General features: G+C 33.9%; 1 protein-coding gene across 1 annotated transcript in view; it reads right to left on the bottom strand.

Annotated features, from left to right (window-relative positions):
* Positions 1-253: 253 nt before the first annotated feature.
* Positions 254-26,062, bottom strand: part of LOC310638357 (chloride channel protein C-like) — a 78,282-nt gene continuing 52,473 nt past the window's right edge. Inside the window, exons 13-16 of the mRNA XM_083359372.1 lie at positions 17,528-17,707; positions 3,812-3,899; positions 2,425-2,520; positions 254-1,223 (exon numbers count right to left, since the gene is read on the bottom strand). Of these exons, the coding sequence (XP_083215498.1) occupies positions 993-1,223; positions 2,425-2,520; positions 3,812-3,899; positions 17,528-17,707 (595 nt within the window). The 3' untranslated portion in view covers positions 254-992. The remainder of the gene's footprint in view (positions 1,224-2,424; positions 2,521-3,811; positions 3,900-17,527; positions 17,708-26,062) is intronic.

The raw sequence follows: 26,062 nt of genomic DNA, 5'->3' as shown, positions 1-26,062 counted from the left end.
TCAAAATATTAGATCTTATACAATTTATTTGCTATAAAATGTCATTGGCTAGCATCAGTTTGCTATGTTAATACATTCATCTCACTAGCAGTGATTAATCAAACTGTGCTATTTACATTCTGGATATGTATGTATGTATAAAATTGTTTTATGATGATCTAGCAATATGGTTTTTTTAAAAAAAAACTTAATTTGCAGTATTTGGGGAAAGTATTTCATTTTTCAGTAAGTAAAGATTACTGATTTCTTCTCAGTAAGTAAAGATTACTGATTTCTTCTCTAAGCCAGCATGATGATAATCTTTTGCTCCATTCATTCCCAAACTCATCTTGGATTGTTTTCCAATTTTCTTCATATATATTGTGACATAGTATAGCAATGCTGATTTTCTGATTTTTTTACGTCAGTGATATATAACATTTTTAAGGTAAGGAATATATTTAGTGTCTAAAGCCTTGCGAAGGCCATATTAAAAATAATGGTAGACCAAAACAAAAAATTAATCACAATTTAGTTTAAATAAAAGAAATGTATACGGCATGCATGATTAGTTCCCTGTGTTTAATTGGTTAATTAGTTTCTTCTCTATCATATTAAAGCACTACAATTTTGTGATAACCTTTTGATGTGCCAGGTAGACTTCACCAAAAACTTTTAGAAGCTTTATGCAGTCATAATATAATCTTTCAGCTCAAAATTACAACAACCCTTGGCTCTCCAGATTTCAAAGCTTTTTTTTCAGCATTAGTTTAGTCTGTGGTAGAATCTTGGACACAACTCAGCTAATGAAGATACTTTATTGAAGACAAGAATGAAACCAATTATTGTATAAGATCTGCCTACTGCAGTATATAAGAATCAGGGCCTACGTATGTCGATAATCCAAGAGAAAAAAATGAAAAAAATGTTAAGTCTACTATCACCACCACTATCACCAAAAAAAGAATACAATAATGTTTGATGATTAATTCAATCTTCATTTGAGGTATTTCCTAGTCTAAAAGCTCATCATCTGAGTGAGGTTGGGGTGATGCTTTCTGGGACCCAAGTTTCTTTTCTAGTTGGAAGGATATCAGATCTTTCCTAGTGATTATGCCAACAACTTCATTTTGCAAATCAACTACTGTTAAGTGACGAAGACCCAGAGACCGAAATATGATGTATGTGCGTTGCAGTGAGAAATGAGCTTGAACTGATACTGCTGATTTGTTTACATATGGATCCTGAAAGATAAAATAAAGAACAGATTAAGAGAAAAAGATTGAATTTAAAAAAAAACCACATCTCATTGGTAGTTTAAAATGATAAAAACAATTACAACCACAACTGGGACCAGAATTTCAGTTGCTAAACGTGGTTATTAAGTGAGTTGTGCACAATTTTATGATCATTTTTGGCCACAGTTGTTAAACGAATCACTGAGATTGTTAAGAAAAATCACGTGGCCATTAAGTCAATCTTGCTTCTCCAACTGACTGCTTGTCAAGATTGGGAAGACTGCATTTGATCCCAGGTTGCTGCAACCATGGAAAATACATGCCAATTGGAAGATGGAAAAAAAATTAAAAATTATTCGATGAACTACATTTATCAGTAAGTGGAAACCCTTATGGACTTTATGCTGAAACAAAAGAGGAAAATGATCTTGTGATTTGTGGATTGGAGGATTGGAAAAAATAGTTTATGGAAAGAAGGAAATTATGATGTAACTTTTGATAGAGAGGGTAAAATATAAATGCATTTACAACCACAATCAAAAAAAGATCAGAAGCCACTTCTTTTTCTGGGATTTTTTTTTCTTTTCTATTTCTATTTTGTTTCTTGATTTATTCATCATTCTTTCTTGTTTTCTTTCTTTCTTTTCTAGTATTTGTACTGTTTTTATCTTGTTAGAAATTCCTTCAATAAAAATTACATTAAAAAAACAGCACATTTTGCAGAGGGGGAGGCAGACTGGTGTGATTCTTCTTCTTTTATTTATTTATCAGCCCCCTGATTTTCATTCCTATATTACTAGAGATATGGTTAAAGAAACTGGAAAAAATGGTGCAGAATACTAGGTCTTCGTGGTTGCATAGAAATCAAATATTGACTTTTAAAGGATATGTTCTATTAACATTGCATCTTTTTGATAATCTGGAACATTTTAATTGCTGGCCCACATGCAATGGTTGTTTTCTTCTTTCCTTTTTTTCCCTTTGTTGGCTCATTGTATCAACATCTGTTATGTTTATATAATATGAATTAAAACTCAGGAATGCTGTTTGTACTCAGTTACTTTTGTTGAGAGTATATCGTCCCAGGATTGGCAGTGTTTATGTAAATCAGTGTAACTGACACAGCCGTCATAAACAGAAGAGAAGATATAACAAACACATTGTATGCAAAGGAAATGTGTGCTTTTAGAATTGCTTTCACTCTTACCAGATTGATGAAGAGTTGCTGATACCGAGGGTCTGTAGCATAGTAAGCCAACATAGCAGTCACCCACTGCTGATTGGGCAATTTTTCAGTTCTGATCTGGAATATACAGTATAATTACTCAAATAATACGGTGTAATTATATAGCACATAAACACTCCAGCTGTGTAGAACAATGCAACCAGGTTGGCTTTATAGCAAGAAAAATAAGACTCTGGAGCACTGAAGAATGCATGCAGTTTTTTTCATTCTATGATGCAAAATCCTTGTAAAAAATTCAACATTTACTTGCAATTTTTCTCTCTGAAAATTATCTTCCTATGCAACTATTTTTTAAAAAAGCAACAAGTGCTTTTTCAAAAAAAAAAAAGATATATTAGAAACTTTATTATATAAGATTAATAAAACTGCAAACTCCTAAAAATCAAGACCTGCTTAAATTCTAGGAGAGAATACAAGCCAATAATTTATATATTTATATATACTTTGTTTTGCAATTGTTGTAATTTATAAAGCTTCACAAATACAGCAATATTTTGAAACAAGTTTATTATAGCAATAAATAATAAATAGAAATAGCAAAATCATGGCATGAACCATTTCGTTATTAGTGAATAAATCAGTCCATTATTGATGAATAAGTGCCATTCATCAAATATTTTAGTACACAGATGTAATATTTTAGGAACAAGTATTTGGTAATCAAACAATCATATACTAAAGTTGGGGAAGCTATTTATTCTTTATTAAAGTAACTGCTAGAATACGAAATGTACTTCGTTCAACAAAACACAGTTTTTAAGAAATAAAAAGAGTAACAGTGTGCAGAAAGCTAGGTAAACTGGTTGGTTTCTTCTTTTTATTTTTCAAGCATTGACAAGACTTTAGAGGGCAGATGTCAGTATGGCTTTAGTAATGTTAATGGCAGTAGTAGATAATTACTGTAATTGAACTACACAGATCTATATAAATAGTCCTTAAGCTTCTTCTGAGATCAGGAACTGAATTTTTCTATGTAGAGCTTGAGGCATACTGAAGCTCTATCCTATTATTTTATTAATTAAAAATGGCTTTGATAAAACACAGCTGCAGGTTCCTATTGTAGTTATATGGTTGTATGCCAAACCAGGACTTTCTAAATGTAATGTGTAATGTCTCACTGGAGTAGACTAATGAGGAGGGAGGGAGGGAGGGAGGGAGGAAGGAAGGAAGGAAGGAAGGAAGGAAGGAAGGAAGGAAGGAAGGAAGGAAGATACAGTGTATCTTCACAGTGTATAGATAACTGTGTTCTATACTGTCTTAAAACCTAAATATTGTATTCCATAGTGAACAACCTATCCCTAACTAAATTTTCATATGAGAGACAATGAAACAAGAAAGCAAGTATTACCTTCTGATAGGGCAGAAGAGGTGGATGGGATTCAGTGTCTTCCATTTCAAAAATGCTCTCATTTTCCAGTAGCACACAGAGCTCAGGCCTAGTTTCACAGAAAGCACATTTATCACCAGATGAGAGACCATGTCCAAATCTGCTATGAGTCTGTTTTTGTTTTGCTTTGTTTTTAATTTGAATTTGTGGACTTTAGTTTTTTGAATTTAGGGTTGATGTTCTTATCATATTTGGTCATGCCAGCTATGGATTATGGAAGCCATAGTCCAACTTGGACCCAGGATAGATAATCTCACTTGTGCACTTTTATATTTCCCTGAAAGATGGGAAGCTTAAGGAGAGATATTTTGATATTTATCTCAATATTCATTTTTAACAGACTTGCTAGTACTCTCTCTCTCACACACACACACATATATATTCTGATAATTAGTTTAATACAATACAGCATATTTAAAACATCAGAGAATACTGAAAACTATTTTCAATTTATTTCTTATATTGATAAGTATAAAGTATGGGTAGGTAATCATTCATACTGAACAGAATAGACTACATTAGATAAAACTTTGATCTGATCTAGATGTCCATAACATCTTTGATCTTCACTTTATGTCTATAACACCTATGTATGTCAAAACAGACACATCTTCAATTTTCAATCTATTGATATATAAGCATACCCAATATGATCCCAACTTAGTTTCTTCCAGATATGTTTGTTGGAAAGTATTGCTAGTAGTAATTAAAAACTCAACATGACACCAGTGGGGGGATGGACAATATAGGCCATCCACCAAACAATGGAGATATTTTTGTTGGAAAGTAGTCTTACAGTTTCACTAATTTAGATCCCCACTAATGACTTAAGCTTAAGGCAATTACTATCATAATCCAACTATGCTTGAGAAGACATAAAATCTGTTGTGATTACTGTTCTGATAATTCCACATAGCAATGGCTGGATAATTCTAGACACTACAAAAAATGGACCTCTAGTCTTTGTTATTTGTTTTGAAATTTGTTAATTGCACTTGACTCATGGGAATAATATTATGATTATTATACAGTAATATTAATTTTACATACAGAGAGTTGAACCTTCCTCTTAAACATTAGGATTAAAATTTTGCTGGGATAAAGTATTATAAAAGTATATTTTATAATACTTTGTATTAAACAGCAGTATTATTATTTAAACAGCAGCTGTGCAAAACCATGTATCTCTGTGGTCTGATCCAACTTTCAATAGCAATTACATTGAATTGGCCTGAAATAAATTCCCTCACTGGGAAACATGAGTGGATTAATGATTATATCATGTGTTTTGCAGAAAAATAGACAAATGATCTAAGCACAAAGTGAGCAAGGTTGTATTAATTACCTTCTAGTTCACTCAGGATTTTAATAAGTAGATCCATTAGATTAGCTAAACCAAACAGGAACCAATAAAAATGTTATTTACTCATAAATGCAGAAAAAGTCATTACAATATTTATTCTCATGGTAGTCCTATAAGATATTTCATTGTAATGTCAACTCAACTAAACATTTAATGTTGGCATTCTTTTCATTTGGTCCTGTAAGGTCTTATTAATACATGAGTTTCCATTTAATTAAGTTTTTTGAAGACATTGTTCAATATATTTAGATCAGGGGTGTCAAACTGCCGGCCTGCAGATTAGATGCGTCATGCGGAAGCCGCGTCCACCCCATTGCAGGCAATGGCAAAACTGTCCTGATACGTTGCACAATGTCACGTGAGGTCACGGGTTTGACATGTCTGATTTAGATGCTTCAATATCACCTGTATTCACACAAAACAGTTGACCTGGAATCTCATTGTATTCATTCACAATGTGTAGTTGTACATGCAAAGGCATAAATTGCAAATGCATAAAGAAAGAAAGAAATCTACTGGATCAAGAACTTTCATCAAAATAAGGAAAACAGCATTGTACCACTACTCAAGCTTTGTCCCTTTCAGTTAGGTGTTAATATAACTGCTCTCTTTGTCATTTGCCCCTCCTTGCCCCTCCCTCCCCCGCAGATGTCTTGGGTACATGAGCAATTTCACTTCACTTCACTACTTCACTTGTTTCAAACATGAATGATAAATAAAAAAGAAATTGATAGCTTGAAATTATAATTAAATTAAAGGTTATAATTTCATTATACCTGAGCAAACAAATATTTTTAAACTGTAGTAGTTGTTTATTATACTAATAGTGTTGTTTTTGTAGAGTTAAACTGTATGATCCATTGAGTGCAATGGTAAAGAATATTGGTTTAGCACAAGAATTTGGCTAGGTTCAAAATTATTCAGCATTGGTCTGAAATAAACCCAGCAGGGAATCACAGAGGAGTCAGACTTTGGAGGGAAAAATCTTTATAATGAAAAAGACATATGTAGACATATTGAAAGAAAGATTTAGAATACAAGCAATGAAACTCCAAGACTACTACACTTGCCACATTTAAGAGAAAAATGAGTGTCCATTATTTGACTGAAGTCACACTTCAGAAATATAACAAGCTTATTCTTTGAGGTTACATATATTATGTGACATCTTCAGGTTTTTAAAACAACATCCTGTGCATGTTTCACTAAACTTTGGTGTTAACGCAAAGTTCTAGAGATCAGATAACGAACTGGCAAATGTTCCTCTGTTCTTTATTTATTTAGAAAGGAAGAAATCTCTTTAGAAAAAAGTATATTTTACCAAATAGCCTGGCAAAGTGTTTTAGCATTTCCATTACATGGTATAGCCTTTACAAAACAAACATCCTGTACCCAGTTAGGACAGAATACTACTACTTCCATCTCTTGCATTAGATACTAACTTTCCCGTTGCTTATGGTAAATCTATAAGCTTGGGAAATGTTTTTTGCACCAACCCTTGTGAAAAAAAGTCCATTTATCTGTTACACATTACAATTCAACATAAATTTTAAGAAATTGTTTCAAACTAACTACAAAATGTATACAAAGTAAGAGCCTTTCTGCACAACAAACTTTATGGCACAATAAAGTCTGTATGTCTAATAAAAATGTCCAATTCACACCAATTTACTGGTCACTCAGATGCTAACAATAATATCCCGTAGATAGTCCAATGATATTCCCTCATTTCTTTTCAAATTCAATCTTTTCAAGTGCAATATTTCTTCATGATTCACTCTGTCATTCAAATATATGGCAGTTTCACAATGCTTCCTTTTTCTAGAAGGGAAGTCCCAGGATTTCATTTGCTCATATTTTCATTCAGTTATATCACACTCTCCCTGCCTTCCCCAACTAGTTTCCAAATATCTCAACTTGTATTTATAGGAGATAAACAGGTGGATTGTAAAAATAGAAGAAAGAAGCAAACTGCTAGCCAGTTAGTCTACTTTTTTTTTCAGGCAAGGAAGGATGTTGTAGTGTTAGCTTCCAATCTCACACATACTCGGCAGAAAAAGCATAGGAATCTGGAAACAGACAGGTAGATCACATTTTCAACTCCATAAATGAGGCATAGCCAATCTGATGCCCTCCAAATATTTTATGATTCATTCTCAGACTTTAATCCCAACTATCATAGCCAATTACAGACATAATGATCCAAAACATTTGAAAGGCATTAGTTATCAATACCTTAAATAACAAATCCTTAAAAGTCATCTCATAGTCATTAATTGCACTTCATATTATATTTCCATTCTAGTCTTCAAATAAAATCTTGGTGACCTGTTGCCCACACTCAAGTACACCCAAGATTTTATCCCTTCCACAGCTCTCAGTAGCTATTTAAAACCAGACATCAGTTTGGTTGATATTTTGTATGATTGATTTTATTTGTACAGCCACTCTCTTCACATACAACTTTGAGAGGTCATACAAATTGAATAAAGTAATTGTGTAGTAGGTGATAAAAATATATAAAAATAACAGCAGTAACAATGATTACATATGTTTAGAAGCAAAATTGCAGCTGAGAAATGTATCTAAATTTAATGATGATATTCACCTGAAGGCAGAGCAAGAAGCAATGGATGAAAAATAATCCATCTAGAACTGAGAAATATCCTGACAGAGCAATTAATCAGTAGAGTGACTTGCCTCCAGAACTTGGGGGGTGCTCCTATACTGAAGGTTTTTAAGAAGAGATTGTACAACAATTTGTCTAAAATGGTATAGGGTTTCCTGCTTGAGCAGGGGGCTGGACTAGAAGACCTCAAAGGTCCCTTTTAACTCTGTTATTCTGTTATACTGTTTTTCCTTATTTACTCTTTAGTTCTTGTTTTACCAGGATGAACATAATATAAAGAAAGGGTTGGACAAGAAATAAACATTTTTTTTAAAAAAAAGTTTTTAAATCGTCCAGTTAACATTCAGTTTCAGACAATTCTACCGTCTACTTACTGTAAGCTATAAGACAAGTATAGGATCGATATTTCTATGCATGTAATTTTTTTTTCACATCCATGACAGCAAACTGCTCTTGCTTCAAAAACATACAGATTGCAATTCAGCTACATCTGTTTTTAATTCACCTTTCAGAATTTTAATCCACATTCTACATAATTTTTCCTTTTTCTGAAAAATGTGCATCTGCGTAGCTGCTCATGTAAAAAGTGAACTCTTGATGCTTAAAATGTTTTTTTAAAAAATACCCTTACAATCTTATATAAAATCTTTACTCAAACACTTTTTTCAATGAGTAGTTAAAAAAAACCTACATAAAATAAAACTTGTGCATGGGTAACCTGTGTGTGTGTTTGCATTTCTCAGATTATTTCCATTTAAAATACTACCTAAGAAAAATCTGTTCAGAACTAGGAAAAAATACTTAATTTTTAACTTAATCAGTTTTATAGGCAGATTTTCAAATACACATCAACAAATGTAGAAATCCAGGCTGTAGTATAAGACTGAGAATCGTTGATTGTAGGTCAAGAATGTTACCGCTGTTATTTTAACAAAGTGCTTAGTAATGTATGCACCATATACGATTTCCAGCAGCAATTAGCATGTCATACTCACAAAAGAGACATGTTTTTATATCACCAATCTAATTTTTCTCCCTCTGCCTTCCATCCCCATTCTCCTGAAAAACTGTATATAGTGCAAAGCCTCAGACTGTTCCTAGTTTTCAAAAATATTTTTCTACCTTTGCTTGGCATTAATTTCTATTAATCTGGTTTAACTTCTATGCATGCCAAAGACATGACATTTCTTGATGGAACAGTTTTCTAAATGAGGGAGTCAGCAATGTTACACTTACAATCTTATCACAACTACTGCACCATTGCTTTCTGAAGCAGGGCAGTTGAAAAATATTAAAGATTGTTTTATTATTTGAAAATATATACAGTATGTCTTATTATAGGTTTATGGCCAAAACCTATTCATGATTTGCCTATGGTGTTGTTGCAACTAAATTATAAGTAGAAATAACAATAAATTTGAATGTTTTCACCAGTACTTCCATACTCAGCAACTGAAACAATTCAGAGAAGAATTAGAGATTGCATTCAATAAATGAAAAATTCATGCATAATTATTTCTTTGGTTTTGGTTCATTCATCTGTTTTTCTTTAGAAGAGTTATTATGCAGAAAGCAGTTGGATCAGTTTAATGCCATCAATATTTATTGGATCTTCTTTATTTACATAAGAGGTTCAGAATGGTCAGAAATATTTCTCTTATTAACTTTAGTTAATTGTGAAATTACGGTACTACTTGAGTTACTAAAATGAAAATCTCTCTTTTTCTTAGAACACTGTGAACATCAATAGCTGTTTTTGAAGGAAGAAGTTTTTATGGGACTATCCAACACTAGATGTTGTAACATGCATTGTGACCTACATTTCAACTCTATTTTTTTCTCAAGCAGAACATATTCAAAGCATACCTTTACACTTCTGAAACAAATTGGCCCATGTCATTTTGGCTTAGTAAATTTATTCTCTTTGTCAATGAAAAAAACACTAAAAATTACCCAGTAAATATATAGACATAAATAAGTTATTTCTGTCTCAAAGGATAATGCAGATTTAAGTTTTCAACTTTGTCATATTTTCTAAACTATAATGTCTTCAATTTACTTTCAAATATGCAACACTGCACTTTACTGGAGGGAAAGCATGTTTTAGCTAAACAATGTAGTTTGGTTTTAGTATTCCCATGGATCATTGTGAAAATGTTTCTCTCAGCAAGTGTGTCATTATTGTTACTAAATGCAGCTGCTCAGTCATCACTAATACAGATGATTTTTTTTTACTGATTTGTCTACTGAATAATTATTTCAGGACTATGGCTACAATCAGGTAACCTTTTAAACCATCAAGTTCTCTCTCTCATATGTCTTGTCCTGATCTCGTACCTCTTTCCTAATTTTAATATTCTGTTGCAATTGAGCCAACAGAGTATGTATGGGTAGAATGACTCCTCCAAATGAGGAAAGAAAACTGTGATGAAACAAAGTTTTGCTATTTTGGTACTACATAGAAGATGTTGAAGTAGTTATGACTTTAATGTTAAACATTAGCATCAGTTCAGGTAAAAGTTCACTCTAGGTTCAGATTAAATATTGTTTATATAGTTTCAAGAAACTTCACAGTCTTTTTCCTCATTGCTCATGTGTTTTTTATTGCAGAGAACCTTTTCCTGCTAGAAGAAAGGTTCTACCTCCTCTAGATAGAGCACTTAATTTTTTCTTTGTCAAATCTGTAGTGTAGAAACTCCAAGAGAATTGCTGGAATTCACAGATTAGAAATCTGATACCATACATTTTGAAAAACTATATTTTGATAGAGCATCGCTAACTCCACAAAGTAAGCTAAGTCTCCAAATATATCTTATCAGAGTGAAACGTGAGGAATATTTGGAAAGAAGGAATGAATGAATCCTCTAATTATTATAACAACACTTCAACATTTGGAACCTAAGGTGTGATTTTTTAAAAAATAAAATAAAATAGTGTAGGAGAAGAATTCTAAAGAGCCTCTTTATTTCATTTTTAACTGCACTTGGCATAAATGATATTGTTTTACTAGTAGAAACCCATACAAAAATTGGGAAAAGAAAAGCTTGGTATTTATGCAAACGCCAATATTTTTTTAATTGGATAGACATCTAGAAATTTTTCTGTTTTGCAAAATGGTTAATGTTCTTATTAAAAGCTACTAAAGAAATGAAAAATGTTTTCTTCTATTGAAAGATGGTCATAAACATTATTTCCTAATTGCAGGTTGGAATAATATTGCACACAGTTTAGTGGAAGTAATATAATCATCGTGAGCAAATGAGTTATATGGTTCCAAGTAAACTTTTTCAGATCTAAGAATACAAGCAGTAATCATATGCATCTGGCTAAGACTGTTAGCAGACCAAGTAAAGGTGGCTAAAAGAGATTAGTTTTAAGCAACTCAGATGCTTTGGGATGTTGGGAAATGTCAGAGAATTAGGCAAAGAAGTAGAACAATATCTCACCAGCATTCTGATGAGTATGATGAGTTCAAGTATTGGCTTGAAACAAGGGAAAAAATAGGCTTTGGGGGTCAATTAGAGCTATCAATTGCACAGTTTAGGTGACCTGACATGTAGCAAAGAAATCTCTTCCAATAGTCTATATGGTGTCTATATTAAATAATGTCTTGCATCTTATTTATGCAATTATGTTAAATTTATGTCTTATCATTCAGCACTCTTGGCTAAGGACTTTCATCTGTGGATAACAGTGCTTTTGGCGGATGTGGTATGATATACTAACCAAATCATGGAGCAGAATAATAACAGTCACTTTTGTGGTTTCTGTCTCTTTCCTAATGCTTCTGCATGGAACTCCCACTTCTCAGGTTTTTGTCCAGGATAATCAAGAACAGGTACACCAGAACCAATCAGAAAAAGTTAAAAGGTAGTTCAGTAGCAGTTGTTTGAAACACAGAGCTCTTTGAGATGGAAATTTCTCCCTAAACAAGTAGGTTCTCATTCTGCTTGTAGTAGTTGTCCCTATTAATCTTACACAGTCCAGAACAGAGTAACAGGGCTTCAGACAGAAGTCTGAATCTAGGTCAACCTCAGGCTTAGCTGTCTCTTGAGATTTGAATGCAGGGTTCGTAGGCAAGCTCTAGAAGTAAATTTACAAAATATGTAATTATACCTTCCACAGAAAGCAAACATTCAAAATGGCTTGAATGAATTAGTCAAAAATAGAACCCCCGATTGTTCATTGGTGTTTGGGAGACAGGTGAGAGAAAGAAGAAAGCTCAATAAAATTAAAAGATCCTAATAGAAATATATTATCTTTCTGAAATGACTTTAACAGAATTAGGAAGTTCTAGAATGACTGCATTTTCCTTACCCGGGATCTGCTTGTACCTGTGCTCTTGGGGTGTATTTGCCCAAGATAAAATAATTAGCCAAACATGTTGTTTAAACAGTGTTTTCCAAGCACAAAGAAACAATTTATCATCTGACCAAATGAGACTCTAAAAACAATAAAGTGGGAAATTTGGACAATTCCTTAGGCAATAGTAAGTTCTTTTTCAGCATCTGCTTATTTCCCTGCTCTTTCCACAATTAAAATATAATTTGTTTTGGAATTAAATGAGGTCTTAAGAATTAGGCCAAGGATAGGAAGGAAACTTTAAACATGCATAACAAGCCAATTTAAAAAAAAACCTTGCAACAGATCTTCTTTGCATGTATGTACAGACAGCAGAATTGTGGTGGTAAAGTTTACTGCAATATTTATAAGCAATTACATGAAAGTTAGAATAGATAACCATGCTCATACCATCACACTTGCATAAGGACTCCAATTCACATGATGGTCTCCAACTAATGAAACAACTAAACATAAACAAGAAACATCTTTTTTTGTCTGCAACAGTTACACACAAGTATATTGTCTATCACTTTTGACCATTGAAAATGATTGGAAAATTGGCTAAAGTGGTAATTCATTGTATTTTTCTAAACCTGTGTTTGGGAGGACCCAGTAGTTTCTATATCCTCTTCAGATCTCCCATAAATGAATTACAGGCATTTTCAATTAAATTATTGTCAATATGTGAAGTTTAAATCGTTTTTAACAAATAAACTAGGCTGTATCTTGGTAAAACTACCAACAGCACTGTCTGGTGAGTTATACATTATTTCATTATTCAGCTGGACATTTAAAATATGGCAACTTTTGTTCATAAGCAGCCATCATTCATTCCATAAATTGCTACTAAACAGACTTGAGTAACAAAAATCCATCCAAATGTCTCGGAAAGGTGCAAGGCCCAAGCAAGACATTACACAGAAAAATGCAAAAATGGCAGCTTTACAATATTAAAATACAATTTGCAATTTCCACTTCCTCTATCTATAGCCTTAGAACACGGGTGTCAAACTCGCCATGTCACGTGACATGTTGTGACATATTGTGACTTTTTTTGCATTGCCGGAACTGGGGTGGGCACGGCCTCCGTATGATACAACCAGCAGTCTGACACCCCTGCCTTAGAACATTACCATTACCACCATCTTGATTGCTGAAATCTGATACTGTAACTCCATCAGATCGCAATTAATGAACTATGATAATCCCAGAACTTTTCCCCAAACCAAACTATGTGCACTGATTCAATGTGGCTACCCATTTGCTACCTGTCATTGAAAATATTAAACATGTGTCCCTCAGCCACCAAAATGTTCCCTATTCCTCTTCTATAATAGGACTCATAAGTTGTAATTGAGATGTTCAGGTGTCAACTCACATTGTGACATCCAATGATATCACCAGGAAAGCACAGCTTTGTTTTTGTTTTTTAATGCCCCCTGCAACCACATCCATCTGTAATCAAAATGTGCCTCCTTATTTCTCAGTGGCACAATATCATATTGCTGGAAAAGTACAAATGGGTTATTGGCAGCCTATAAATAACCTCTAGATCATAGATTAACCATCTCTGTTCCATAACTTGAAGAGGCCAACATCTGAAACTAAGACTGTGTTGAGACTGTATGCAAATAGATGTTCATTAAGGTGCATAGCACAAGGCTTCATAAACTCTCAACAAACATTCTTCATCCTTTGTTCCTAGCTTCTCCTTCCTTTCTGACAATCCACTGCAGATTCTTTGATATTTAATATTGCTAACAAGATTTTATTTTCCTTATATAAAAGGCTTGATCATTTGAAGCAAAGAGAGCTGCAGTGTGTTTTCTCAAAATTGTTCTCAGCCACTTTCACAAATGGATAGAAAATATGAGATCCTACTATCTTTTCTCCTATGACTTTTGAGGAGGAGTTAAAGAGTATCCATTCCTTCCCATTCATCCATTCAAATGAAGGAACTCTTACACCCTTTTTCAGTTAAGGCCCCTAGGCAAAATAAATATGTCTTTATTCTTCTGAAAACTAATTTTAAAATTTTAGAGAGAGGGCCATGCAAGGAGGCTAGATAACAAGTATTTTAAAAAGAGTAGTCTGATTTAAGAGCACTGGAAAACCATAGATCAGTAGGAGGGGATATTAGGCATGCTGGAGAATACAGAGAAATAAGGCTGTTCACACATGGACTCTGAACATAATCAGTCCAAAATGATGCTTTTGTTTAAAAAAAAATCTGAAAACTGTAACTTGATACTGTATGAAAAAGCCTGCTGCTCTCTCCCAGAAAATTACATGTTCTATAGAAATTATACCAGTTTAAATAGCTTTAGGTGTCTACTTTTTAATCCTTTACTATTTCACATGTGAGATGTACAGTACCTTTAGCTTTTTATTCCAGTTGTTTTAAAATATATTTTATAGGGTGTATATAATATAAAATCCCAATATCTGAACTCTACCACTTTCTACCATTATAGAATTCAGAACGCTATGGACAATTTAACAGGGAAAGAATGAGACAATCATTTTGGCTCAATTATTTATTAGCATCAGTTCTTGTTTTATTGCAGCAGACAGCTGGGAAATAAATGAGTGGGTTAAGCTTATTTAATGTAACAAATTCAACCTGGTGCAGACTCTATAGTTTACAAACTATTAGAAGTGTAGCTCTGTGTTTTTTCAGACACTTCTTAATAACATTTAATGGATTCAACAATAAGACAAAAGTCAAAGCATTTTAAGAATGTCAGCTGGCCTCTTCAGACATTGGGTTGGATCCAAACTAGGTTTGCTGAACTTGTCTCATTCATATCAATAGGCTAAGTTAATTTGATTTAAGTCTAATAATTTCAATGGGAATTAAGTTCACATCCGCCCATGTCTATGTAGAAGTAATAATGTGATTTTATAAAATATGAATGTATAAAATTTGGCATACAGTACAAAGAGTAAGGTAACTTCATTGATAGATTGATTGTTCTATATTATGAATTATGTAGAGATGTTCAAAAGCAGTGTACAATGTGTAGATAAAACTTTGATAATTTGAATATAAATCAAAGTTCTAAGTTTAATGAATAATTTTGTATTTGTTTAAAACATTCAAATGATATGAATAATTTGACTTTTTATCCATCACCTTCAAGATGGAATATGAAAGAGATATCTAACAGCTATCTTATAAAAGAGATATCTAATCTTATGAAAGAGGTATCTAATTGTAATAATATCTAATTGTTTAAAATATTTGTATTCCCCAATACCATGGATCAGTATAATTCCAATCCATTCTACCATCTGTTTTAAAGGGTACATTTCCTCTGTCACAGATTTATGTCCACATCAATTCATGCTCTGCTTTGGGGCAGCCCCAATTCCCCACACATCCACAGCAATGCAGGATTTCCTCAAAAGCTACTACTTCCTCAAGTTCCTAAAAACAATGCATGATCATTTGATTTGTCACATCTGAGGAAATACTTGTAAAACTCTGAGCATGTACAGAAAGTATGTGCAACTTCCATTGGCCTGAGGAGCATGATAGACCATAAGTACTATGTCTAAAAGTGGGTCATTTTCAAGGAACTTAAAGAATTGATTTTATTCTTTAAAATCCTCCAATTAAAACAATGCAAAAGGGAAGGGTTACCTTCCCAGCTACACCCGTGGGTAAAAGGCAGCTCTGGAAGACATTTTTGGCAACTTTGATGTAAAGCAATTTTGCTTTGAAGGAAAAATAAAAACAAAGAAGAAAAGCCATGATGTGGCTGTGATGATTTCATACATTTTCAGAAGGGAAACTGATTTTTTCCCCCCTCTGGGGACTTAGCTTGAGTTTCATCCTACTATGTTTAATCTATGCTTCATCTTACCTAACCTCATCCTGCTATGGAGGTGCTAGGGACACAAAACAACAAGAACAACAACAGTGCCTAAAACTGTTTAATTCTTTTACATTCCTACTCTTCTGCAAACAGTTGTAGTGCTTACTGGTAGTGCTTACCAGCTTCCATACATATAGCAATCACAGTACCAGCACTGTTCTACCAACATCGAATACTCCATTTTTATTTTTATTTTTATTTTTTTGCAAAACTCGAGATTCCTGATTGGTTTAAAGGCGACCTGAATCTAAAATGTTATAGCTATGTTGTATTTCTACAAGTGGAGTTGGGCAGAATCAAGATGTTATAATACATTTCTAAATAATTTAAAGTAGATAAGATTACAGCACTACTCCCAGTTACAATATCTCCAGATAAGGACTGGACTAGAGCTAGTCAAGGCTTCCAATACAGAAGAGCTGTAGTTTGTAAGGTTATGTAAAGTTCCCTTTTTGTTCCCAGAGGAAAGATAGATATTTGGGGCATGAAAGAAAGATAATAAGACACCTTAAGTATTTTTCAGGCCAACAGGTATCAATAGGGTGAGTCATGTCAATACAAATTTTCTGGCAAGAAAAAGCATGTTAATTTGGCTGTTTGATTCTCTGCAGAAGTTTATGTCCTACATGCAGTTTTATTTGGATGACTATAATTCATCTGACCACCCTCTTCAAGGCTTCATTTTCACTGTGAGATTAGTAGACTCTCCTAATAAAGCTGCTTATGTAGAAGTGCCCTAAAATTATCAGTTTTGAAATGAATTCCTGATAACCATGAGCATTGGGGGAGGAGGTGGTAATAAAAATATTTCATCAAATATCATAATTTTGTACTTGAGGATAAGTTGGCTCATCAGACATAATTAGGTAATGGTGGAATTTGTGTAATGACATCATCAGGAATTTTTTTTTAATGTCACCATCAGTGGTGAATAATGAAAATCAACCATAGCACAAAAACTTTTTTGTGATCCATCTCTACAACAAAATCCACAAGTATTGTCATTTTTCTTCCTTAAAGTGTATCTTAAAGTATAATTCCTGGAGCAATACTGGAGCACGTCATCCCAAGTATTAGATCTTTGCTTTATTGTCTGAATGTTGATAAGCTTCATTTTAAAGGAAGTAGACTTCCATAAAAACAAGAGGAAGGTGGCTACTCATTTCCTCTCCTTCCAGTTTTACTTCAGTTTTATGAGACGTTTGACTACAGAAATGTTTCTGCATCTTTTTCTGAAATGTCTTCAAGTCCCTAAGACTTTATTCTGTTTCTAATGTCATATTGCACAGTAACACACAAAGAACCCTATTGTGTCCAATATTGATTAAAGATACATACACTGTTGTTTCAAGAACAAACAATTGTAAATTGCAAAGCATCTACTCATAATATAGTGTGTGTTAAGTTCTAAACACTGATGGCAGGTGCTACTCTATGGAGGAATGTAGTGGCTGTCTTACCTTGTAATTGTTCCCAGAAACACCTTGGACTGCTCTGGTTTAGATTTGTAAACCACTGGGAATCCACAATGGCTGGTGCTGGCAAGGACCTGAGCCAAGAAAGCAATGTTTTCCTTTAAGTTGAGGACTCTGACATGAAGCTTCATGACATCTTTGGCAGCAAACAATTCCAGATTTAACCTGAAAAATACAAAGCAGACAGGCATAAGTTATTTAGTAAACTGGAAACTAAGCATGCAATAGGCATGCATTTTAGCATAGGATGGTTTTATAGTGTGCTAGTGAATTCAAGCTAAAATTAGGTTTATTTATGAATATTTTGTTTAAAGCATAAGTAGCGATCAAGCGTACCCTTCCTACCTCTGAGTAAAATCCATGATAAATTCAACCAGATGTAAGCCATGGTTTTTTACAAGCACCTTTCATCAATTTATGTGAGCTTTTGAACTTTTTGTTTTAAAATCCTAACTGAAAACAAAATGCTTAGAAAATCATGTTCAGTTAAAAAAATGTTCTTTGAATGAAGAAAACTATGACAAAAATATAAATAAATCTGAATTTTATAAAAATAGAATAATGATTAGCGTGGGTGAGACCAACTGTCCAGTTCAATTTCCTGACTTGACTTGTGAAAATGGTTGATGATCTTAGAAACCATGAATAACTGCTTACATGATGAATAACGAGAGAACATTTGTGCCATGCTGGTTTTACTTATAATATTTTAACAATAATAAAATCTGGTCACCTTACAAATTTCATGGAGTTGCACTAAGAAGATATAAAATTTGAAATAAAATCTGCGGACCCTAGAAGGAAGTCAATTATTACAATGAAGCAAGGCCATTAAATCACACTTAAGTTACGTCTTGTTTCAAAGGCAATTCTTTATTTTAGAGAGAAAAATATTTTGTCCAGACTTGATCTATAATGAAATATGTTAAACTAGAATAACTAGGTACAAAGGTCTTGGCATTCAAAGCAGTACATCAGACTTTTCTGTATCACTTTGCTGCCATCTCATGGTCACCCAGATGTTTGCAGCCCACGTATGTAGTCCTGATATAAACCTATGAGAACATTCCTCTGGAATAACCTTTTTTAATAGAATACATAGCCATAAGGATCAGTGCAAAGGAACAGACAGTTTTATTCATTCATATGTTTCACTGTAGTTTGTGTTCTAACTCAAGATATTCACTTCACTTGGTGGGAATGTTTATCTGTTATTTAGCTACAGATTTTCATCAGAACAACATTGGATTTTAGTTTAGTTTCTTATAAACCATTTTTTATTATGCTGAGTAACTATTAAACCTTATATAAATATATTTCATGAATTTATTTTGGGGATGGCTTTATTTTCCTGGTAATTGCCAGTTTCATTTGGTTAGCTCAGCTATGTTTGGATTCTGAATTATATACAACACTGTAGGTTTGCCTGTTATTATTAACTGGGTGCATGACTAAATCTTATTGGTAATTTATCATTTACGACTTTTTTGCTGTTACTCAGTACATCTACTTTTGGTTGGAAAAAACTAATTAATACCCCTACTTACGATTGTAAAAGGTTATTTTTTTATATTATCAGTTTGATTCTTTACATTGCTGAATGTTTATATTTTATTTTGGTGCACCATTTAATAAGTAAATAAAAAAACTAGAAAAGACTCAGTCTGCTTTATTTCACCTTTATATCTGATTTTTTTTTCTTTCAAAATGAGGGAAGGGTTGAGTTGATAATTCTCTCAAGTTATATAAAAAGAGATGTGATTTGGTTGTTCAGTTACATAAGTGGGTGGGAACTTAAATCTGAAATATATTTCAGTTAATTAAATGTGTGTGTTACTTGCTCCTCCACATAAGATTTTAAAAGTTAGTGGTTTTTCAACTAGCAGTAGAACAGATGCGACACAACATTCTAGATGTATTTTGCAAAGAATGCAAGTCACAAATACAACCAGAACCTTAACAAAATCATTTCTCACTTGAATCCATCTGTGGGCATTTCTATTGAATTTTGCAAGGTAAACTAGCAAAGAATTTTGCAAAAATCCAGTAAGACCATTCTGCTTCCCCTTTTTTATTTTTCTTTGTGCTAAAAGCAATTTTAATAGTAAGAAAGCCACTTTGCTACAATGAATTCCAATAACAGTTGTTATATTTGATATTATCTTTATAACATATACAGTATTAATTGTAAAAATAGGATTTCCTGATTTCCAAGAATTTTCTGAAGCTAGAATTTCATCAGTAGGGGGCTGAAAGTTTTCATTTCTGTAATATTTCTAGCATTTCTCTGCCCAATCATGTGACACCATCACGTTTGAATAAATATTCATGTCCCCAGCCTCCAATATGCCTCCAGTGTCAACAGAATGTTATTTTTACATTTATAAAGCTTTGAATGTTTGATTTAATAATATTTAGATGCATACTTTTCATTGCATCATGCAATCTAGCCAATATTTACTGCAAATAATTTTGCTGCTCAGCCCAACAACACAGCATCATCACAAAAGGTACACATATATTCATATTTCAAACCAATAACCCATTAACTTCATATAGATTTATCCATAAATATATTTTATAACTAAAGGGACATCACAGATTTACTAATCTCTGTTCACTGTTGAGCCAGTCATTAAATATTCTATATATCATCACACATGCTTCACTTCCTCTTATATTAATCAACCAACATTCAAATTAAAGTTGGAACAAAATAATCCACAACTTAAATCTATTCACTTTGTCATACACCTTCTCTAAATTAAAATGCGATAAATTTTATTTTTTGCAATTCTATTTTTCAATGATTTAAAGAGATTTGTGGTTAAAAGACATTCAGAACTGAACTTTTTCTAGCAGTCACCAAATAATTACTATATCCATTTATTTCTGGATGCCCAGTAATTTTTCAGCTGATTAACTCTTATCCAGTTCTCGCCTATCCATTCATGCCCCTTTCCCCTGGATCCCATTCATCCAGAATGTTGTATAATTTCCATAAATTCACCTGGAATGAGGCTGAATAAATCATAGTTGGGCAAGACAGACCTGTCTAGTGACATTGTAAATAATGAATTAAGAAAAACTCCAATAGTCAACCATAAACCAGAAAAATGCAACGTGACCTGGTCAAACACATGTTAAAGCATCATAACAAATATAAAAGCTATCTCAATTACTCATAAGCAATTAAAATATAGCAACTAGACAATGGTGATCAGAGGTTAAATAAGGGGGGCCTCCAAGTTTAAAAGGTGCACGGCACAATTTAGGTCCCAAAGAAATGGTATTGTCTGAACCACTCCTTCCCATTATAGAATAGGATTCTGATTGCTAATATTAAAGATCAGACAGAAAAGAGAAAGAAAAGGAATCACACTGCTATTATTCCTAAAATACAAGAGATCTTTGCATTTATAAATAGATCTTATTTTTTTTTAAAAAAAATAAGCCAGCTGCATCAGTGTCTGCATCATCACAGTGGGATGATCTGGTTGTTTTTAAGCGGAAAGCCTTGGTAATTTCTTTTGTCTGCCAGCTGGTGACTAGATATTGGAACAGCCTTAAATAATTAGCAGAGTATCCCATCCAATAACTAGATTCAGTGTGTCTACTACCTGCAAACTACTGCACCTGACATCAATGAACCTTCCTTCTGGCATATAGAAACTATTCAACGTCTGTTTTTCTCTCTCAGCAGGAAGTCAGTGGCTCTCTGCGCATTATCTATAATAGTCCAAAAAAGAATGGAGGATACATAAGCACTCCATAAGCCTGGAACAAAATATATGAATTCCATATGTTGGTCTCTTGAGCTTTGTCCTGCAAAGTGTATGGACATGGAAGAGATTTTATTTCATGGAGCTTATCAGAAATAGAAAATTTAGAAGTCAGTAAGAGAGAGTGTCTTAATATAAAGCAAGTACCCATAAAGCATAGCAGTTTTTGCTACAGCATCTGCTGAGCTTTTGCTAGTGTTTTGTTCAAGTACTAAGAAAGTTCTCAGTCCTACATTATCGGATTGGATAAAAAGCAGACATAAAACCCCACAAGCAGAAGAAAAGAGGATATAGGGTTTCATGTATTATGTAAAGCATGGTATAGCTAGGCCAGGGGTAGGTAACCTTGGCTCTTTTATGACTCATGGACTTCAACTCCCAGAATTCCAGCACAGCTGACTCAGGAATTCTGGGAGTTGAAGTCCATGAGTCATAAAAGAGCCAAGGTTGCCTACCCCTGATCTAGGCAGATCCCAAACCAAACATAGTCAGAGCTTCAGCAAGTGGGCAGTGGAAATTAATCAATGAATTAATTAGTTAAACAGGTTGTATCACGACCAATCTAAAGTATAATATGAAATAGTGATGCTAATCTTCATGCAGTTTCTTTTATCATTCATTTCAGTTATACATGTAGCATGTGTACTGCTACATGCTCCTGGTATATTTCATGATGGAAAAGTAGAGAAAATTGCCATTATGCTTCTGATACTAATTACGCTTCTAAAATATATTGTAAATGTTCTCTCATATCTGGAGAATCTAGCTACTAATAACTCTAAGAAACAAGTAAGATGTGGAATTAAAAAAAAATGTAGTTAGCTTGTGCTCCGCTCTTCAGTAAGAATCACAGGGCAATTCATCATCATATTAGAATCCCCAAAATTTAAAAGAGAGCAATATGATTGTTTGACTATATCACAACTAAAATATGGGTATTCCAACAGCCATTTCTTCTGTCTTATTTGTTACTTTATCTCATGAGATTGCCAAAATGTACAACCTCATTCTTTGACCAAGTAACTAAAGTAATAGACTATTGAAATTCTGTGGACATAGTATACTTAGACTTCAGCAAGTCATTCAACAAAGTAAACCACAATTTGCTTCTTGGAAAGCTAAAAAAAGAAGAGGGATAGACAGCATCACCATCAGATAGATTTTTAACTGGCTGACAAACTGTACTCAATGAGTAGTCCTTAATGGTACTACATCTTCAGGGAGGGAAGTAAGCAGTGGGGTACCACAAGGTTCTGTCCTAGGCCCAGTACTCTTCAACATCTTCATAAACAACTTAGATGAAGGAATAGAAGTGGAACTTATCAAATTTCCAGATGATACTAAGGTAGCAGGAATAGCCAACAGTCCACTAGTCTTAGTGGACAATCAATTAAATATGAGCCAACAGTGTACAGCCACCGCCAAAAAAGCCAATGCAATCTTATGTTGCATTTACAGAGGGATTCAATCAAGATCACATGAGGTACTAATGCAGGGGATTGGACTAGATGTCATATAAGGTCCCTTCCAACTCTTTCTAATTCTAATTCTCAGACCTCAGATCAACACACTTCTCTCAAACTCACTGGAAAAAAATATGCATGGAATTATTGGAATTATTTCAGATATAATTTACATTGAACTTAAAGGTGACAGATTTTCACCTAAAATTTTTCAAAATATTTTTTCTATACATTTTCCATCCATTAAAAATATGTAAATAAGCTCAAGCATGCAATAAAAATCAACTATTCAATATAATGCCATCCTGTTTTTATTTAAAACAATGTGCAATGGCTACAGCATGCTCAGAATTCTTGGCTTCAGTTTTATCAGTTCATCAGCTTTATACGGTATGGCAGGCAGAAATCTTCAGTGAAAGCTTTGACAGAAGTAATGTTAAACTAGAACAGAATAAGCATCAGACTTACTCAAGTCTTTAACTGAACTTATTGCATTAAAGTACTAGATGTAAAATATTTTCTCTTGAAGTGTACAGGGGTTTATAAAAGCAAGAAGCTTTGCCATGTTGTGGATGTGTTCAACAACTCTTTCCCTCATTAAAAAGCACTTCCTGGCACCTAGCAACTCTGAGCATTCCAGCCTGCTAGTTTATAACTAGAAATGCAACATAACTAGAAGTCAAAGAGCACTCTTTTCACTTACGTTCATCTCAATCAGCCAAAATCTAAAACATAAAAGTTCATGTTATCAGAAATAAATATTTGCACACAGAAATAAAAAACCCCTACACTATGCAATTAGAAAAGCAGTCTTTCTTGTTCATTGTTTATTAATGGAAATTTGAGACTTTCAATCTGGGGAGTCAGTCAAACGTGGCTGAAACTAGACCATTTTCTCATCTCACAGTACAAAGAGAGAACAATTCAAGAGGTGAGAAATAGAAGTAGATATGTGCTCCCATTCCTCTTCAAAAAAAAGTTAGAGTGCCATCATTCATCACATTCTAAGTCACTTTTACTTATAACACTGCATTCGTTGTGGATATGTGATTACAAAAAACATGGGAATTGAGGGACAGGTTACTATTCAAGAAGTCTTGGCCAATAAAGTCTTGGCACTCAGTTATAGCCTTCTAACTGAAAGCTGCAACCCACTGGAATTTGATACAAAGGACCTGAACATAGGATGAGTGAATGATCTTAAACCGTGACAGGCAATAGACCTACTGAATAAGTTGAACTTGAACAGCTTGCTGGCTGGTAGACCAGATTGCCACTGATGGAAGATAAGAAAAGGTCTATGGGTTTGTAGTGAAATTGGGCTCTAAGAGTGAGATTGGGGGCATGTTCCCCCCTTTCCCCCAATGTATCATCTTGGCCCTAATCTTTTGCCACAGGCTTACCTAGAAATGTCTCCAGTGGAAGATGGAATAGCAACCAGGTTGCCCCTGACTGTAGTGGGAGAGAGAGAGCTATTGCCATCTAGATTTGAAAAAATAGGGATAGATGGCTTGCAATATTATGTTGTAGGAATAATTCTTAATATTGTATGTGTGAGTGAATGGTACTATTGTACCATTCACTGAGGGGAGGCCAGTGAAAGATATTTACAACAGCAGGTCCTATGTGCATTCTGGCTGGGTTGGAGACTCCCATTTGGTTATATGGGCATGGAGGTATTAGGTAGCCTCAGCAAGTCGTGGGCATAGGTAGTTATATCTTTGAGGCCCTGGCAAAGAATATTAGATGGGCCATCGCAGGAGGAGAAATACCTCCAATATTATAGAGATCTTGATTTCTGACCCACCCCAAGGCACCATCCTAAGGGTCAGATGGCTAAATTGCTGGATTACTTTGTCTTAAGGTGCTTAATAATTTATGTCAGGTCTATTTACAATTACATTGCCACTGCAGATGTTGGATGGCACCATAGGGCAAATCAGAAGAAAATTGCCCCCTTTCAAAGGTGTGTGTGTGTGTGTGTGTGTGTGTGTGTGTGTGTGAGAGAGAGAGAGAGAGAGAGAGAGAGAGAGAGAGAGAGAGAGAGAGAGAGAGAGAGAGAGAGAGAGAGAGAGAGAGAGAATGCTTTCAAGTCACTTTTGACACCTGGAAACCACCTAGACTAATCCTTGCAATTTTCTAGGAAATATTTTCAAAAGTGTTTTGCCATTGCCTTCTTCATAGAGCTGAGAGAGAATAAATAGTCCAAAGTTATGTATCTGCCTTTATGTCTAAGCCAGCACTAACCATCTCCCTATTCCTAACCTGGTATCTTAATCACTACACCAAACTAACTCTCTTAGAAAGTATTAGGGGGATCAAATGGCATCAAAAAAGGTGCCAGGCTTTCAACCACCACATCAGCAATGGACAATCCTGAACGGGATTCGCACCTCACATGGCATCTGCCAGGAGTCACTCCCTTCAGTGTGACTGCCAGGTCCCACATCAAACTGTAGATCACATTGTGACAGGTTGTAAGCTGAGGGCATATATAGGTCCAGTATCTGATTTTTTTTTCACATAAACAATGTTGAGCTTCAATGGCTAGATGGCCTAGATATTGGTATTTGAACATAGATCTATTTAACATTTATATTTTATTGTGTTTTACTAATCAAGGTGAAATGTTAATATATATTGCTAGTCCCTGTATGATATGCCATACACTAAACAAATAATAGTGAGATCAAATTCCAAATAGATATTTCAAGCCTTGCAATGTTTTGGCACACTTAGTTTACATCTTATTAATAGGATTATTTTGAAACTGTAATACCTGATAATGCACATAGGGATCTCTGCAATATGATTGACTTGACCCATGCCTTTCCATGTTTCTTTGGGTAGTCAGGCTGAGTTTGAGTGATTGGATACAAGAAATAATCAAATCAGTGAATATGAGAAACATTAAATGTAGGAAAGATTACTGTTTTAAAATCTTTCTATAGTCTATTTTTTCCAAGAAAAAACACTTCAACGCTAACAAATAATGGTCAGTCCCACATTCTGAACATTTCATCTATCTCGTATCCTTCATGAATTATTTCCATTTTTAGTTGTAAATAATAAAATCAATAATGTCATTTTCCACTTCCATATCTATGTACAAAAAGACTTCTTAGACACTTATTTGAAATATATAGTTTTTCAATACAGATGCTTGTTAAATACTGAGTGTTCTCATTCATTATTGAGTCTCCAATGGCCTATTTTTTTGCATCTTCTTTTCATGTTTCAATCCAACCAATGTTATTGACAGTAATTATATACAA

The sequence above is a fragment of the Vipera ursinii genome, assembly GCF_947247035.1.
Source record: "Vipera ursinii genome assembly, chromosome: 3".
Classification (NCBI taxonomy): domain Eukaryota; kingdom Metazoa; phylum Chordata; class Lepidosauria; order Squamata; family Viperidae; genus Vipera; species Vipera ursinii.
The sequence above is the reverse complement of the archived record's forward strand: the minus strand, read 5'-3'. Positions and strand labels throughout refer to the sequence as shown.